The 18,868-nt window shown below is 32.8% G+C and overlaps 3 protein-coding genes and 1 long non-coding RNA gene across 4 annotated transcripts in view; 2 read left to right on the top strand and 2 right to left on the bottom strand.

Moving 5' to 3' along the window:
• The first annotated feature begins 793 nt into the window (after window positions 1-793).
• LOC130461048 (uncharacterized) lies at window positions 794-3,964 on the top strand. The gene is made up of 4 exons (XM_056828936.1): window positions 794-1,371; window positions 2,206-2,358; window positions 2,447-2,974; window positions 3,226-3,964. Exons 1-4 carry the CDS (start codon window positions 805-807, stop codon window positions 3,883-3,885), a joined length of 1,908 nt encoding a protein of 635 aa, XP_056684914.1. The 5' UTR covers window positions 794-804; the 3' UTR covers window positions 3,886-3,964.
• A 1,193-nt stretch (window positions 3,965-5,157) lies between these two features.
• On the top strand, window positions 5,158-6,069 carry LOC130460649 (uncharacterized). Its single transcript, XR_008920576.1, has 3 exons — window positions 5,158-5,299; window positions 5,387-5,767; window positions 5,878-6,069. It is a non-coding gene; the product is annotated as an uncharacterized lncRNA (long non-coding RNA).
• Window positions 6,070-7,945: 1,876 nt separating this feature from the next.
• On the bottom strand, window positions 7,946-9,912 carry LOC130461251 (protein FAR1-RELATED SEQUENCE 5-like). Its single transcript, XM_056829254.1, has 2 exons — window positions 8,774-9,912; window positions 7,946-8,318 (listed from the first exon to the last, which is right to left on the bottom strand). Exons 1-2 carry the CDS (start codon window positions 9,881-9,883, stop codon window positions 8,205-8,207), a joined length of 1,224 nt encoding a protein of 407 aa, XP_056685232.1. The 5' UTR covers window positions 9,884-9,912; the 3' UTR covers window positions 7,946-8,204.
• Window positions 9,913-11,210: 1,298 nt separating this feature from the next.
• Window positions 11,211-18,868, bottom strand: part of LOC130461358 (protein FAR1-RELATED SEQUENCE 5-like) — a 31,822-nt gene continuing 24,164 nt past the window's right edge. Inside the window, exons 2-3 of the mRNA XM_056829435.1 lie at window positions 12,362-12,442; window positions 11,211-11,686 (exon numbers count right to left, since the gene is read on the bottom strand). Of these exons, the coding sequence (XP_056685413.1) occupies window positions 11,211-11,686; window positions 12,362-12,442 (557 nt within the window). The remainder of the gene's footprint in view (window positions 11,687-12,361; window positions 12,443-18,868) is intronic.

Below are 18,868 nucleotides of genomic sequence, written 5' to 3'. Positions count from 1 at the left end.
TTAATCTTTTATTATGTTTTTAACCTTTATTTGGATTTAAGTTGGGTTCTTTTGTGTTCAATTTAATGTTCTTTTCTTTGGCTATCATTGTTCTTTTAAATCACTCTTCTAATGTTCTTTTCTTTGTACGTAATGTTCTTTTTCCTATTTTTGCTGTTCTTTATTATTTTTGATGTTCTTTTGATTTTTAATTGTGGACATGATTCTTAAATTGTGTAGTTACCTTAATTTGGAATTAAGTGGTGTTTTTTTTTTGTGTTGAATTTAATGTTCTTTTTTTATAACTAATGTTCTTTTTGTTTCTAAACAGATTACAGCTATATAAGGAAGAATTCTCTCAGACGATGAAAGAGGTCAAGGAGGAATTTGAAGCTCTAGAAAAGAAAAAATCTTCCCCAGTGAATAAGAAGCGCAAAGGAACTTCTAAGGTAAAACTACAAATATTCTTCTTTGAAAACGGATTCAACACATTTATAGAATAAAAAATGATAATATAATTTGTTTTTTATGTTAGAAGGGAAAAGAGATTGTTCTTCGTGAAGATTATGAAGAGGATGAAGAAGAAGTGGAAGAAGAGTCAATATCTTCCTCTGCCTTTTTCATAAAGAAGGTCAAATAACTCACTCTATATCTATGTTCTTTTATTTTTCTTTAATGTTCTTTTAAAATATACCTAATGTTCTTTTCTGGTATAACCAAAAAATTGTTGCTTATTTTGTTCTATTTCGTACATTTACTGTTCTTTTACACTCTAACTAATGATCTTTTCTCTTTTGTTTCTGTTTTCAGAGAGGTAATGATATAATGATTGCTGATGGAGAAATGGAAGTGAAGGAAGAAGAAAAACCTGTGATTGATCCCAAACAAAAGCCCCATGAGCACAAACTGAACGTGAGGCAAACTGCGCAAATGCTGATGCGCTTTTTGAAGGGAATTTCATCTGATAAACCTATTAATAGGGCAAAGCAACAAGCTATCACAAAGTTAGGTTTCAGGTCTTTTCTAAACCTTGACATACCACCAAATGTAAATCCATTCCTGTACGAGTTGCTTTCCCATTTCAACTCTTCAACCCGGGCCCTAGATTTACAAAAATCTTCCTTGCATATTACAATAGGGGACATATACCTTGTGTATGGTATCCCTATTGGAGGAGACCAGGTGATTGAATTGACAGATGAAACAGATCCAGCGGTGAAAAAAGTATTTTCTGATTTTTGGAAATATTGGGACGTGCAATCTGGATGCCCAAAGTTGGTGAAAATGATAGAAAAATTGATCAAAGAAATCACCAAAGTTGATGATAACTGGAAGAGATCTTTCCTCGTGGTTGTTGTTAACACAATGATCAAATCCACTACCAACATTTCGGTATAATTCAAAATTCTTTTCTTTATACTTAATGTTTTTTAACTATCTTTACTGTTCTTTTTTATTTTTGTTCTTTTAAATTTTAGTTGTAGACATGATTCTTATGTTGTGTACTTATCTTTATTTGGATATAAATTGTGTTCTTTTTGAACTTAATGTTCTTTTCTTTGACTATCATTGTTGTTTTAATATCTCTTTCATGTGTTTCTTTAATGTTCTTTCCTTATAATTTTTCTTTAAATCTTGATCTAATGTTCTTTTCTTTGTACTTCATGTTCTTTTTCCTATCTCTGCTGTTCTTTTTTATTTTTGTTGTTCTTTTGATTTTTAATTGTGGACATGATTCTTCTGTTGTGTACTTACCTTAATATGGATTTAAGTTGTGTTCTTTTGTGATGAATTTAATGTTCTTTTTTTTAACTATCATTGTTCTTTTGATCACTCTTTCATGTGTTTCTTCAATGTTCTTTTCTTATAAGTTTTCTTTAAATCTTCCTCTAATGTTCTTTTCTTTGTACTTAATGTTCTTTTGCCTATGTTTGCTGTTCTTTTTTATTTTGGATGTTCCTTTGATTTTTAAATGTGGACATGATTCTTCTGTTATGTACTTACCTAAATTTGGATTTAAGTTGTGTTCTTTTGTGTTGAATTTAATGTATTTTTTTTTAACTATCATTGTTCTTTTAGTAACTCTTTCATGTGTTTCTTTAATGTTCTTTTCTTATTATTTTTCGTGTAAACTTCCTGTAATGTACTTTCTTTTGAGTAAATATTCTTTTTTGATTATTCAATGAAGAATAATGACTATATATTTTTTTTTTTCTATTTCCAAAGCCAAACTTCAAATTCCTTGCTAGCACGGTTAATCTGAATCGAGTAAGGAATCTGAATTGGTGCCATTATGCCTATACCAGTCTTTTGACGGCAGCTAAATACTGGAATGAGGACCGAAGCAGATGGTTTGCTGGTCCGCTACCATTTTTAATGGTATATTTTAAACATTAAGCTACCATTTTACTTTCATGTTCTTTTTTATCTAACTAACCAAAAAGATATGTTGTTTTTCTGAAATTAGGTGTGTTATTTTGATCGAGTGCAAATTGAAAAAGAATATCCTCCTAGGAGCTTCCCCATCATTAGATGCTGGTCAAGACAAATGATAAGCAGCAGGGTTAAGCATGATAATGAGTGTGGCTTTGGACATGGTATCATTCTTGACAGAATCGAAAGCCCACCAGAGCTAATACAGTATAGGAGAGATATTCTTTTGGAAAAAGAACAAGAAGAACCACCACAAGAAGAACAAGAACAAGAACAACCACAACCACCACCACCACAACAAGAAGAACCACAACCACCACCACCAGAACAAGAAGAAGTTCCACCACCACCACAACAAGAACAAGAACAACCACAACCACCACCAACAGAACAAGAAGAAGTACCACCACCACCACCACTACAACAAAAACAACAACAGCAGCAAAAACAACAACAGGCACATCAAAGTTCACCGGTGACTGAACTCGGTGAAGATCAGGAGATACCAGAGCAACAAACACACTCCAACCCCGAGGAAGTCAAACTACCCTCGACAGTTGAGGTAAAAATAAAATTGAAACAGGATTTTATTTTTAATATTCTTTTATTCTTGTAAGATGTTCTTTTTTCATGTATTTGTTCTTTTCATTTTACCCTATGTTGTTTTTAATGTTCTATTCAGTACTGATATAATGTTCTTTTAATCCTTTAATGTGTTCTTTTGATCCTTTGACATGTTCTTTTTCTTTATTTGTTCATTTTAATTTTATCCCATGTCTTTCTTATGTTCTTTTACTATGTTATTTTCATCAGGAGTTTCATCAGGAGTTCTTGAAGACCACAGCTGAATTAAGTGGTGTAATGAACAAATTCAACAGCCTCTTGTCATTGTCGAAGAAGTTCTTTGACACGACTGTTGATGTAAAAGAAACAATGTCATTTAATATGGCAGAGATGTGGTCCAAGTGTTCAGAAACACAACTTCCAACCGTGTTTGATAACGCCAAGAATGCATCGAATGAGGAGAGAAAAGATTCACAGGAGATGGGTTCCATTCTGAGTCAAGACAAAGAGTTTTTCAGCTCGGACTACTTCTCCATTTTATTTGATGATGCAGTCAAGAAAGCGACTAGAGGGAAGAAAAAAGAAACTGTTATGGAAAAAGAAACAGAGAAACCTATGTCAGAGGAGCCTCTATCAGAGGAAAGTCTACCAGAATTACCTCCATTTCTCACACCTCCCACTATGGACTCTGAAAATGATGGGGTTAATGATTTGACTTTGAAGCTTGGACTACCGTCCATTTCAGAAATTACCCCTACACATGACTATGAAGAGGAGATGAGGATCCAAGCACTCTTGATGAACAAATCTTTAACAGAACGTGACCTTCAAACGATTTCAGGGGAGAAGGAAGATTATTCAGAAAAAGAACAGCAGTCTCCACCGAAAACCGAGTATGCGTTCTTTTAAACACAGTCACCTTACACATGTATAGAAAAAATGAGACTTTTTCTTTCAATTTTAACTATGTTCCTTCATTATTGATGCATTATTCTTTCTTCTATATCGCATGTTCTTTTATATTGTACTTAATGTTCTTTTTCCTATCTTTGCTGTTCTTTTTTATTTTAGTTGTTCTTTTGATTTTTAATTGTGGACATGATTCTTCTATTGTGTACTTACCTTAATATGGATTTAAGTTGTGTTCTAATGATATCAATTTAATGTGATTTTTTTTAACTATCATTGTTCTTTTGATCACTCTTTCATGTGTTTCTTTAATGTTCTTTTATATTGTACTTAATGTTCTTTTTGCTATCTTTGCATGTTCTTTAATATTATTTGTTTTTTGTTAATAAAATATTGTTCTTTTATGAACATCATTGGTACTTTTTCTATTGTCATTGTGTTCTTATCTGTCTTAATGCATTAATGTTAATCGTATTTTATTTTAAATGATCGTTTGTTCTTTTATTATAAATGATTTTGTTCTTTTAGAATGTTCAAAATATATTTTCTCTCTGCACAGAGTACCTGAGAGTTTGAAGAACAATGATGATGCTTTGAACAAAAGCAGTGAAAAAGGGACACCAATCCCTAATCGAGAAGAACAAGATTTTGAGACCCCAAAAGTTCATGTAGCGGATTCCCAGGGTAAAGTGATAACTCCATCAGTCTATCTGAGGTAAGAACACTCTTATGTTCTATTAGATATGATTTGGTGTTCTTTTTCTTCTTTGAATTGTTCTTTTTAATTTTGACTCTGTTCTTTCATATATTAAGACTGTTATTTTATTCACTATCAATGTGTTCTTTTCCTAAGAGATGAAGAGGATGTTCCAACAAAAACAAAAAAAGATGAAGAGGATGTTCTAACTACAAGTCAAATCCCTGCCACAATGAAGAGAATCAAGAATGTCCCTATAGTGTTACGGTCACCGTTTTTAATTCAGTATTCACATTTACTTGAGGCTAGTGACAAACTAAGCCAAGAGGACAAGGATTTGAAATGCATTCTTGATTATGCAATTGGAGAGGGTGATCCTAGGTAAGTATTTTAACACAATTGCAATTAATTCAATCTACGTGTTCTTTTTAAATTTATAGTGTTCTTATATTGATATCATTTTTATTGTTTAAAACATTGAGTTGGTGTACTATGACAAATGGAACTTAATTACAAGAGCTAATATGCAAACCCTGGGTAAAATTAATTTCAGGTGTTCCTTTTGTACTAAAGTTTGTTCTTTTTTTTTTTTTTACAATAGGTGGGGATGTTTGGGTGGAAAATAATATCATTGACACATTTGCAAAACTGTTGAATGATGATCGAGACCAGTGCGTAAAGTCGAACATGAAATTCTACTTTTCGACAATTCCTTACGTAAGATTTAAAACATCCAAAACCTTATTATTTTATTTGTTTATTATTTTATACTAGTATATACTTAAAATTATTTTCTATATGAAGAATATGCTGTTACAAAACGACGCATATGGTGGGACACAAGATAGCCAAGGAACTGAGCAGAAGAGGTTTCAGAATTTTGTGGATTCCATTAAGCATGAAATGTCAGTTGCAAATGTTTCATCTCTAAAGGGATACCATCTGGTAAAAATGTTCTTTTTCTTTGCTAAATGTTCTTTTTTTTTTTGGCTAAGTTGATGTTCTTTTTTCTTTGCCTAATGTTCTTTTCTGTTTTTGTAGTTGTTCTTTCCTGTCTGTTCTGGTGCACATTTCTTCCTCATTGTGATAAATAATAAAACAAAGAAAGTTGAAATTCTTGACAATCTCGATCTACCGGAGGGAATACCTTTTGAGAACAAATATGAACAGAATCCCCAAAAGACTGTAAGTCTATTGAGTCAATTTCATCTCAAAATAATATTTAAGTATTTCTGTTCTTTTTTTATTTTCGTGTTGTTTTATATTTTGATCTTTGTTCTTTATAATCCATGCAGTTTGAAGCATGGTTGAAGTTTTGTGAGCTGGAAGGGTATCCATTAAAAAACACACAAATCAAGCAATATGAAATCACATTACCTTCAATGCCATGGAAAAATCGAGAAAACAAAGTCGACTGTGGGGTGTATGCAATGCGGCATATGGAGACATATAAAGGCAACCCGAATTGGGATTGTGGATTTACAAACTGTGAAGATGATGTAAGTAGTTCCTAAATCTTATTTTTTTTTCGAAACTTGTAAATATGTTATTTAAATAACACATTATTATTTTATTTTCAGAAAAACTATATTCGGCAGCTAAGGATACATTATGCAACACAAATCTTATCAAGCGCTCAGAACGAGAAGCATGAGTTGAGATATCTGGCACTGAAACAAGCAAATCAAGTAGAATAGACATTACTTTTGAAACAATGGTTTGATATTGGATGTTGGTTGTTGTTTAAAAACAAGCATGAGTTGGTTGTTGTTTGGTTTAAAACAATGGTTTGTTATTGTTCTTTTAAAACAATGGTTTGATAGTGTTCCTTAGAAACAATGGTTTGATAGTATCTGTGTTCTTTTAATGTTGCTGATTGTTCTTTTGAACTAGTTTGTGAATTGGTTTAGAAACAATTGTTCTTTTGAACTGGTTGTTTGTAAATGTTCTTTTGACTGATTGTTCTTTTCAAAATGTTTGAAAATCTTTTGAATTCCTGTGAATATCAGGATGAAAATACTTAAGGTATTATGTTGTGAATTCAAATTATATATATAACTTTTGACATCTACTATTTTTTTTTATTTTTTTTGACATAGACTCAAACTTACAAATATAAAAGTCTTACAAACCTACACTACATGCTAATAACACTAAGATATTATAAACCATTACAAATTCTAAACTACAAATAGTATTAATAAATAACGCAAGGGCTTTGTGCTTTTCTTGATTCAGCCCGTTATTGTTGGAAATGCCTTGCTCACGCCACTTACACGACGTTATCTTGCAAAGGCAATTTGCATCTATGTTTCCTTTATAGCAGATGGTGCTGATGTTAGGTCCTTTACCATTAGAAGTATTCTGAAAGCACCTGCAAAACAGGGGGAACAAGGAGAGGAGAGGAAGAGAACCAATGTGACAGGCTAGATTAATAGACCTTGTGTATTCCACACAAGCGTCTAAACACAACTTGTATAGCATGCTATGAACCCCCATAAAATGGGGAGCAGCGCTCAAATAAAGATTTTTGAAAGCGCTAAGAGACACCCTCAACGCTAACCTAAAAGGAGAAATAACACAAGTTATCCTCCACAACCAACTGACAACCCAACCCCAAGGACACTGAACCTTCCTATTACTCATTACTCTTTCCATACCCAAACAACTAACACTATTACCCCCAAGCCAACTCAAAACAGATAACTTCCATTCTTCTAACATCAACATCAGAGATGGGGAGACTGACTTTACCACACAATAACTCCCCATACCTTCCAACAAACCCCTCATTTGATTGACAAAGGGGTTAAACCACCTACAATCTGAATAACTCCAAAAGAAGTACCCAGACAACACCAGAAAACACAGAAGACATTCTGAACCAACAATCTTTAACAGGCTATTCTTAGAAAAAACAAGAAAAAACCAACACATAATACCCAAAAACGCATCATTAACACTAAACATCTTGATAAACTAACCTAGAGACTACCGCAAAGAAAAACGGAGGAGAACGGGCACACACAAATGGCAATTTAATCCCAACAACCTGAAATCCTAAACTAACCTTTACCTTTATCGTCAAGGTCGGGGTAAGTCGACACTACAAGACGGCGGTGACTACCTTTACCGTCAAGATCGGGGTGGTCCGACACAAAACAAGACGACGGCGATTAGAAGGATTGGGAAAAAAAAACCAACAAACCACAAAGGGTACTACTTTCACCTTCACCACTGGCGACGATCTACAACTCAACTACTATTATTAGACGAAAGGAGGTGTTGGCCGGCGACCCGAGTTGAGCGGCGAACTCAGGCCGCCGACAAACACCTAGATCTAGGGTTTTGGTTGAGAGTTTCGTAGAGAGAGGAGAGAACATCTACTAATTTAATGTCTAAATTAACTAATGATTTTGAAGTTGTTCTTTTCACTTATGAATAAGTTCTTTTGGTAACTATATATAGTTCTTTCATAAGCATTTAAAAAATACATTTAAATGAAAAATATGTACATATTATATACTCTTTGAGATTCAATCAAAAAACCTACCCATTTAAAACTTCATCCAACTAATATGTTCTTTTAAAAAATGAACAAATTACCAATCGCGAAAAGAATCTACAAAGGATGTATGTGTACTCCAAAATAATCATCTGTAACATATGCTTCCAATTGTGAATTTGAAGATGTTGGATGAACTAAAACCCCACCAACAGGTAAATTTATGATACACTGAAAAAGAACAAAGAAACAGTAAGGAAAAAAAGAACATGATTAGGAAGAAAAAAGAACAATGAAAAACAAAGAAGAACATAATAAAGGAATAAAGAACAAAATAGATATTAAAAAAGAACAGTTCAAAAAAAGAACATAATAAACATTAAAAGAACAAATAGATGTTGTTTTAAAAAATGAACTGTTTAGCAAAAGAACATAAACAAAAAGACAAAAAGAACATATAGGAAGAAAAACGAACAATGATAAACAAAAGGAACAAACTAAAGGAATAAAAGAACAAATAGATTATTAAAAAGAACAATTTGCCAACAGAACATAATAAAGTAAACTAAAAGATCATTAACAAAAAGGATAAATAGAACATATAAATGGAAAAAAGAACAATGATAAACAAAAAGAACATTCTAAAGTAATAAAAGAACAACTAATTTTTAAAAAGAACAGTGTACCTGATTAGTAGACTGAGTTTCCTCCCTCAAATTATCAACATGTCTTTCTCTTCTCTTGTTCCAACCTTTAAGTTTATTGCGTTTCTTCTCAACAATTCCTTTAGGTCTCACATTCCTCTCATTAGCCTTTTCAGTCCCGTTCTTAATCTTCCTCTTTCGATTTGGTGGATTTTGAATCATTGTTGGAATGACTTTTTCAGCAATCGGTTCCACAACATCCGGCAAAACTGTGTCTGTTGAAGGCTCAACGACATCAAGTAGAGTTTCATCTCGCACATACTTGTTTGATACATTATCATCCCCTTCAACACCACCAATATACTCCTTTACTTTGCATGACATATCCAACACACCCAAATCAATAAGCTTCCTTGCAGCCGGACAATGTTGAGCTTCATTTATAACTTTAATGCAATTTCTTATGCTTTGCATCCTCCAAACTGAAGCAGAAACAACACTTACTTCATTATCTCTATCTTCTCCTTCTTCAACAATCGTGTTCATAGCCTCTTTGGTCCATCTCTTCATAATGTATTGTTTGGGAATCTCTTCAACATTATGGACAATGAAAACTCGAAGAATATGAGAACAAAGAACTCCTATCTCTCCATATGACTTGCAAGTACAATCAACAACCATCTCTTGCTCATTAAACTTCACAACATGTCTAATAAAATCCTTTGTAGGATGCCCAACAATGTACTTAGAAACTGGAAACTCATAGGAAATGCGTTGACACCTCAAACCAATTGCTTTGATGAATCGTTGCTCAAATATCAAATATATTGCAATGGTATACACATCCCGCGCATGCAAACATAACATGTTATCCGCACATGCGTAATATCTATTTCCAGTAGAAGAATTATAATCTCCCTCGTTCTCCTTACTTCTCCATTCATCAATTACATCTAAAAAACACTTATAAAAATCACATAAACCATTCGTTTTATGCAACCTCCTAGAAATAGAATGATTTGTCGTCTCACTCCTTTGAGAAGATAAAATACCCCCAGAAAACCACTCTTTGTTATATGCAGGACACCATTTCTCTTTCAAATCATATAACCTCTCTATCCATTTGTGTGTCTTGCAATTGTAATCAGTCATAAGACTACAAAAGAACAAATAACAAAAAAAAAGAACAATAAGTCACACAAAACGTACACACAAAAAACGCGTAAAATATAGAAAAGAACAATATATAAAAAAAAGAACAACGAAAATAAAAAGAACAATATATAGAAAAGAACAACGAGAATAAAAAGAACATCAGAAGAAAAATAAAAGAACACATAAAGAAAACAAAAGAACAAAAAACACACTATCAGAATTATAAAGTGTATTTAGGAAAAAAAAAGAACAATAAGTCACACAAAAAACGCGTAACATATAAAAAAGAACAATATATATAAAAAAAAAGAACAATGAAAATAAAAAGAACAATATATAGAAAAGAACAACGAAAATAAAAAGAACAATATATAGAAAAGAACAATGAAAATAAAAAGAACATCAGAAGAAAAATAAAAGAACACATAAAGAAAACAAAAGAACAAAAAAAACACTATCAGAATTATAAAGTGTATTTAGGAAAATATACCTATTCCAATAATGTTGAAACTCGGCAATTGTGTCAGTATATTTCAAAACATAATCAAATCTACGTTTGAAACCATCCTTAGCCATAACACCTTTGATGTTTACAATAGCATTTTCTCCTATATGCCATGTACATAACCGATGCCTTGATTTAGGAAACACTTTCCTAAAACACATCAACAAAAAGCAATATATATATATATATATATATATATATATATATATATATATATATATATATATATATATATATATATATATATATATATATATATATATATATATATATATATATATATATATATAATATTAATAAAAAGAACATTAAAAGTAATAAAAAGAACATAATGAATGTACAATAAAGAACATAATAGGATCATAATCGACGATACCTTATAGCCTTGTCCATGGCAGAACTCTGATCCGTCATGATAGTAACCGGTTGCTTCCCACCCATAGATATCAAAAAAGAATTAAAAAGCCACTCAAAAGAACCTGCCTTCTCATTCAAAAGAAACCCAACTCCAAACATGATATTTTGAGTGTGGAGATTCATTCCAACAAAAGGACCACATATCATATCGTATTTATTAGTACGATATGTTGTATCATGAATCAATAAATCCCCAAATGCTTCATAATCAGACTGCATTCTCCCGTCTCTCCAAAAAAAATTGGTCAATTGATTAAATTCATTAAGTTGAAAATCATAATAAAAGTCGTATTCATTAGCTTGTCTCATTGCAAACCACCTAATCAATTGATTTGAATCACAACCATCCAACTTATTCTTTTTCTCCGCATTGACAGCATCATATGCATCGGGAATAGTAAATCATAAATTAGCTTCACCACCTACTTCTTTCCTCATTGCTCGAAGAACATCAGCAATCTTAGTACCACTACAACTAAACGTAGTAAGGAAAGCCAACTGTTCTTTTGATATGTTCCTATGTGACCTAATAAGATATCTCTTATTGGCGGGAACCATTGAATGGTTATGAACACGAGAGTATTTAGAAAGAACATACACTCTAGTTTTCTTATCAACATCAAACTGAACTGATGCCTTGCATCCAGTTCTCCTATCAATTTTTTTGTAACATTTAGGCACAACACCATCAGCTTTTTTAAAACCATCATATGCACAAACAAAGAACCTCTGCCGAACTATTTTGGTACCATTCCTATACTCCTTTTTACCCTTCCTAGTACCAAAACCATTCCTAAAAGCATGACTATTGTATAACTCATACGCTTCATCATCATCCTTAACTACACTACCCTCAAGTGAAACTGGTTCTTCAAAATCTACAAAAATAATAGAACATTACCAACACAAAAAGAACAACAATAGAGCATAAAAGAAAATAATAAAGTACAGAGAAAGAACATTATAAATAACAGGAAAAAAACATTATAAATAAACGAACATAATAAAGTAAATGAAAAGAACATTATAAATAACAGAAAATGAACATATCATATAGAACACTTATATTAACAATGTGAAAAGTACAAGAAAAAAAATAAAAGAACAACAAAAATGACAAAAGAACAATTTGATCTGATGTGTGTAATATCAAAAGAACAACAAGCTAAAGCAAAAAAGAACAACAAGATAAAAAATAAAACAACATAATAAAATAAAGAAAAAGAACATTATAAACAACAGAAAAGAACAAATCATGTAGAACACCTATTAACAATGTGAAAAGAACAAGAAAAAAAATAAAAGAACAACAAAAATGATAAAAGAACAACAAAAATGATAAAAGAACAATTTGAAATGATGTGTGTAATATCAAAAGAACAACAAGCTAAAGCAAAAAAGAACAACATGTTCAATGATTATTTTCTGTATTATTACAATCAATTATTATTATTACATTACTTACAATCACTTATTACAGAACCAATATATAAAAGAACAAAACGTTAGACTAAAAGAACATATAAAATCGAAAAAAAGAACAGGACTAATACCTTGACCAACAACCACATAAGATTCTGGATCATCATCAACATCATTTTCTTTCGATTGATCCAACGCATTATTCAAAATTTCTGAAAATGTATAAGAACATATATAATAAAATACATTAATCAGAGTAATTTCAGATATGCAGAAATCTAATGATCAACAAAATCAAAATGAATTCAAATGATCAAATAACGAAAATCAAAATCAAAATCAAAATCATCACAAACAAGTAATTCGTTTTTAAAAAATTGAAAAATTACCTTCACAAATCAGATTATCAGCTGAGGAATTCAAATTTGAAGAAGAAGAATCAATAGAATTTGAAATTGAAGTACAAAGATCAACTAAATTTTCCATTACTTTCTCTCTCCTCTTCACAGTTTCTCTCTCCTCTTTATAGTTTCTCTCTCCTCTTCATAGTTTCTGATTCGAAATTATAAAAAGGAAGATATATATACCAGAAAAATGGAGCGAAAAAAAAATCAAAATAAAACAGAGCAGTCATTGTTCTTTTCTTTAACAAAAAAACAACGTTTGTTCTTTTCATTAACAAAAAACAACGTTTGTTCTTTTCCAAATCAAAATAAAACAAAGCAGCCATTGTTCTTTTCTTTAACAAAAAAACAACGTTTGTTCTTTTCATTAACAAAAAACAACGTTTGTTCTTTTCCTTCTCCAGAAACCCGCGTAACCGCGTTTTATATTTTAACGCGTGTCGTTTTGGGACAGGTGCACCAATTGCACCATACACACGCCTGTATAATCGAATTTGCGATCAAAATAAACAATCGTTATAAACACAAGATTAGTTTGACTTTATTAATGATTTAACTACTACGGGGTACTTATATATACTCCTTCCGTCCCGGAATACTCGCACCATTTTGACTGGACACACTTGTCAATACAAAACTTTGACCACCAATATCTTTAACTATATATTATAAAAACTTATAAAATATTAATATTTTGAAAATATTTATTAAGATGAACCCAACAGTATATTATATAATAACATTTGTTTTCATATGCTAGAAATAAAATATGGTCAAAGTAAATTATGTGAATAGTGCAAAAAGTCAAATGCTGCGAGTATTCCGGGACGGAGGGAGTAATTCGTATTAGGCTCCATTCTATTAGATTTTTTGTATGAACTTATATTATCTAAACTTTTCTGTACTTATCCGAATTATCTGAACTTATTTTATCGAAAATAAACTTATTTGCGTGTGAAAATGTTTGAAAAAAAATATTTTTTTCCTGAATTTATATTATCTAAACTTATCTGAACTTAACCGAACTTATTTTGTTGAAATAAGTCAAAATAAATCAAACAGAACAGAGCCTTAATATGCGAAAGTCTGTATTAAGGGGGGTTTATTTGTTGTTAAGTTTGAAATAATTATTCTGGGAAAAAAAATATTGGATTAAGCTTGATCTATAGTATAAACTTTCACCACTGACTCACACCATGGTAAGAGCTCAAAATGTAGAAGTCTACGCCATAGTCAGTGTTCTAATATGCAAAATCTATTATTCGGTAGTAGCTTATTATGCAGAAGTCTGTAGCATAAAAGTTAATCAATATTTAAATGGATAGATTGGGGCCGGATTTTAAAGTTGACACACACACACACACGCCATAGTCAGAGTTTAATATGCAAAAGTCTATTATTTGGTAGCAGCTTCTTATGCAGAAGTCTGTAGCATAAAAGTTAATCAATATTTTAATGGATAGATTGGGGCCGGATTTTAAAGCGCACACGCGCACATACACGCACACACACAATAATGTTAGAAGATGTAAAAATTCCAAAAATATGCTCCATGTTAAGTTAATCTCTAACCTACCGTGTAACACCCTAATCATTCCTTACTTTTATAAAATCATTTTCTAAAATAATTAAAGTAATTACTAGAATATTACTGCCACCGTGATAACGGTTAAGGCTAATACCAGAATTACACAAGGGAAATAACTAAATAACTTTAAAAATATAAATAATAGTTAATGACATCTGCCACAATTTGGAACCGTATAGGCCCAAACCGAAATCCAATTTAAAACAATCCAATAGCTAAGTATAGTCTAGACTAATTATTAAAATAGAGTTTAGAAACAATGCAAATAAAATAACTCTCTTAATCAACCCGATCATGAAAGATTATTTGGCTTGAAGGCGTATTTCGGTCTTTTGAATTTAATTTCACAGGTTCAACTCTTGACTTTTAAACTCTAAATTACATGCTTGAATGCGAGGAACAAGCAGGCCGGGTATGCGCTGGAATAAAATAGCGCACCTTAGTAAAGCGCTAGATTTTTCCAGCGCTTGCTTGGTCAGCGTAGTTCAGTTTCTGGCGCTGCCCATATCGGCTTGTTTATTTCCTCGTTGCAGGCGTTAGAAATTTCTGGCGCTCCTTAGGTGCGCGCTAGAAAATTCTAGCGCTGTCTAGGGTAACGCTGGTTTATTCTGGCGCTTTGACCCTAGCTGCGGAACTTTATTCTGATTCGTAGTTTTATTTATTCATTTCGACGTTTTGAAGCATTTTTGGATTTTGACAACGTTGTTGACCTTAAACTAAGTGTCTGGTTGGTTAGTTTCACATAGCACATGAGATATCTACACGAAACTAATAGCAAACATGAATTCAGGTATAATGCACATTTAGTTTATGCTAGTCTCTAAGGTATAATAGACTTGGGTGTCAAAGTGTACCAAACCTATCGCCAATCCCCTAACAGGCCCTTGTCAGAGTAGCCAGGTTCATGACGAATTTTATCGAGGCTTATCCGATACGTGCTGGAGTGGCATATACCGTGAATGGGCCTAGGAGATAAGCGGTTTCATTTTGGTGGATGTGCTACATTGCGAACATGTCGAGTGGACAACATCCGAAGTGCTTGCACCCCCGGGTTGATAGGTGTCCTTATTCCGAGCTTCCGAGATGAAACATGCCAACGAAGCCGAGATTAGGTATGCGGTTCTGTCGCAATGATTCGTCACATTGAATACTTCAGGTCATCCCAACTTAATAAGGAAATAATTGTGGCATAGCGTTTGATTTCTGCTATACGGCTTCCTCACCGACGCACTACTTGCACAAATTACTTCAATATTTTCCCCAGTGGAGTCTCCACTGTGAGGGGGTCGAAAAAACACGACGGGGCGCCTATAAAAGAGTGTACGGCTCGCATGACTTTTTCCGTCTGGATGTGGTAAGCATATTAAGTAAATAGGAACTAACTGTGGGTGTTAGCCTCTTTTTTACTAGTCTATAGGAGTCGCCATTCATTTTAAGAAAACTGACAAAACCCGATTATCGTAATATGCCTAGAACTTAAACATATTTATCACACAACGGCCATAGGTTCCCTTGTGATCCTTGATGTGGAGATCGCTCAATGTACATCCAGCGGAGTAGAGATTGAGAATTCGGGGGACGTTTACTAATACGGGGAGTGCCCAGCATTAGCCCATGCGGCGGTCCTTATTAGTTCAATGCGACGACGAAAGGGACATGCATTATGCTACATTACTAATATGGATTAACTTCAATGCATAGATATTTACTAAACAATCGTCAAAACGGTGATTTAGATTGATTTAAGATGCTTAGCAATAATCAGATTTGTCAAGAGATTATCTCATTAGGCGTGATTCAATAAACAGATTAACTGAGCAAATTTATATGGTGATGATAGCTGTAAAAATATAGGTTTCACGTTACAGTATGGCGTAGGCTATACTGCGGTTCTCAAGAACACCTACCACTTGACTTTGCTAGCTTTCCTTTTAACTTTTCGAACTTTCCGGTAACTAACTGACTGCGGGGCAGGATTCTTCCAGAGTTTTGAGTGTTTAGGCTAGGGATTGGGTCAAAACTTCAGTAAAGTCTGTACTGAACTAGGCGACGTGCGAGCAGCGTCTGTTAACAGTGTGTTAATACGACAGACGGATGAGAATATAGGACAGATAGAAGCTTCCGTCAATACTCAAGCTTACGGTTTTTAGGTTGGGATTGTGTGTTATTTTCCGGATTTTAGAGGCCCTATTTATAGTGTAACAGGCCAGAATAAGATAAGTCCGGAGAAACAAGAGTTTTCTTAAAAGCAACCTGCATCGCTAGAAAATTGTAGCGCTCTGATCAGGAGCGTTGTTATTTTCTAGCGCCCAGGAAGGTAGCGCCATATCTGTATTATGACAACTATATAGCTTAAACTTTATCTTTGCGTGATTGAGTGAGAACCAAATTGCAGCCCCAGAGTATTATGGCGCTCTGTTTGGTGCGAACGAATATTTGTGGCACATATGTGCCGAGCGTTGGAAATTTCCAGCGCTGGTGTTTTACTTCTACTGTTCCAGTATTTATTCGAATCTCACTCACGGTTTTATCTCTTAAGAATATCAGTTGGGATGCAACTTCTATTCTTTATCCACGGGTTAATTGTAGTGCACGTTAACCACTTTGAATATTTATCTTATACGGTTTCCATTCTGGGAAGCAGTTAAGCATAGAAGTTACTATAAATAGCAGTTTCTAAAAATGGAAATATGGTTTTCGGGATTGTCACGGATTATTCGTCGCATACTTAGGAAAGTTTAGTCAAGCAGTGTTTAGTTTCATCATCGAACACACCGCATGAGACGTAGGGACAAATGTAGGCGTCTACACCCTCTTTTGACTATTAGAGGTGATTTGGGTGTCATTTCAACAGCTGGAGCTAGATATGCTCCTTAACTGAAGTCCTTTGTTGAGATGGGACCTCAAGGAGCTTTTGGTGCTACTTATCTTCTCCAACCTGTTGCTGCTACAAAGCTTCTTCGACATGTGGCTATTTTTTGAAGAACTCTTCTAATGTATTCTTGGTCTTTCTAAATTTTTAAACTTGGGTGAAATTTACACATTGGTGACAAATTTAGATATAGCGGCATGCTCTAGAGGCAAGCTACAAGTTTATATTTCGTCTTAAAAAAATTGTTACTAAGGAAAATTTGGGATACATCTCATTTCTCATTAGAACATTACCCTAAAATATAGCTCATACTTTAACCAAGGTAGGGATTATATGTATGCAATTTTACCCTTGTGATGTACTTGTACAAATAGAATAATAGAGAGCTTGTTTTCAATTGGCCTTTAGTCTAATACATCAGCAATTATTTCCTACTCAGTTACGTAGTAATAAAAATTATAAATATCGTAAATACAATTTTATTTAGTTGCTTTAGTACACTCTCATGTTCAAAAGGCAATAGTGACATTATGTTTTATTACATTGTTGGCACTCCCTTTTCTACAAATAAAATTTATCTTTCTTTTTTGTGTGCATTCGCGCGCGATGGCGCGTGGCCAATTCCTAATTTTGATAAACGTGAAAACATTATGAATAAATGTAGTTTGCATTGTTTAAATAAAAAAATAGAAGAATCTCAATGCACATTATTTAGTATTTAAAACGCGTGCAAAATATCAAACATAAATAACAAAAAGAGACGGAGTGAGATCTAAGAAACTAGATTTCAGTGATAGTTGGTTTCTCACTTTCTCCTAAAAAACTATATATCTCTCGCATGAGGTTTCTTTATCTAAGAAACCGGATATTTATTTATTTATATGGTGCCATATGAGTAGATCCTTAGGCCATTTTTGTAGTAGTAAGTATTAATCGGAGAGTTCGGTGGAGCAGACTGCACAACTAGAAATGGGAAAGGCGAGTGTCAATCAAAGATCTAATCATCAGTCATCACTATGAATTAGGTGAAATTTCTCATTACTTTAAGTAAGAGTATATTTTCTAAATAATCGACACTTATGTTCTAAACTATAATTGTATTTATTATTATTATTATTATTATAATTGCTATATATTATAACCGATCCAATGTACAGAACATGTCCAAATCAAGATCAATAATTCCAAATTATGTCCAGCTTAGAACCGATTTGTCTAATTTGACTTCTTTTTGTTGGATTGAAGTTAGTTACGAAGTCCGTAAACTATTATTTTTTTCACTTACAAAAATCGGAAAATTTTGTAATAAACTAACGATCGAAAAATTTGTAAGTGAATAAAATCATTTTCTTCGAAAAATTAGTTTACGGACTCCGTAACTAACTTCAATCCAACAAAAGGAACTCAAATGTTCCCAAATAATAGGTTATTCTGAACAATCCTACATTGAGTTAACACTCTCACCATTAAGACCCAAAAATAAGCACAATCATATCCGTCTAGTGAATTATATTACTAAAACAACTACCAAAAATATGCTTAATTTCAATTAAGCATTCACCAATTTACTCATATAAAACTTTCAACTGATACGACATGCTAATATGACATGCAAAACCAAAATATAAACACTACCAGTCAAAGATAACGATGAGGTCGTTTACGATTAATCTTACTAGCTTCCAAATGATAACATCCAAGAGAAGTATTTCATACTAACATTATTATGTAGAGGAAATAAGCTCAGTGATTCCTGCATTAGTGATGCTTTGAA

The sequence above is a fragment of the Spinacia oleracea genome, chromosome 5 (genome assembly GCF_020520425.1).
Source record: "Spinacia oleracea cultivar Varoflay chromosome 5, BTI_SOV_V1, whole genome shotgun sequence".
NCBI lineage: Eukaryota > Viridiplantae > Streptophyta > Magnoliopsida > Caryophyllales > Amaranthaceae > Spinacia > Spinacia oleracea.
The sequence above is the reverse complement of the archived record's forward strand: the minus strand, read 5'-3'. Positions and strand labels throughout refer to the sequence as shown.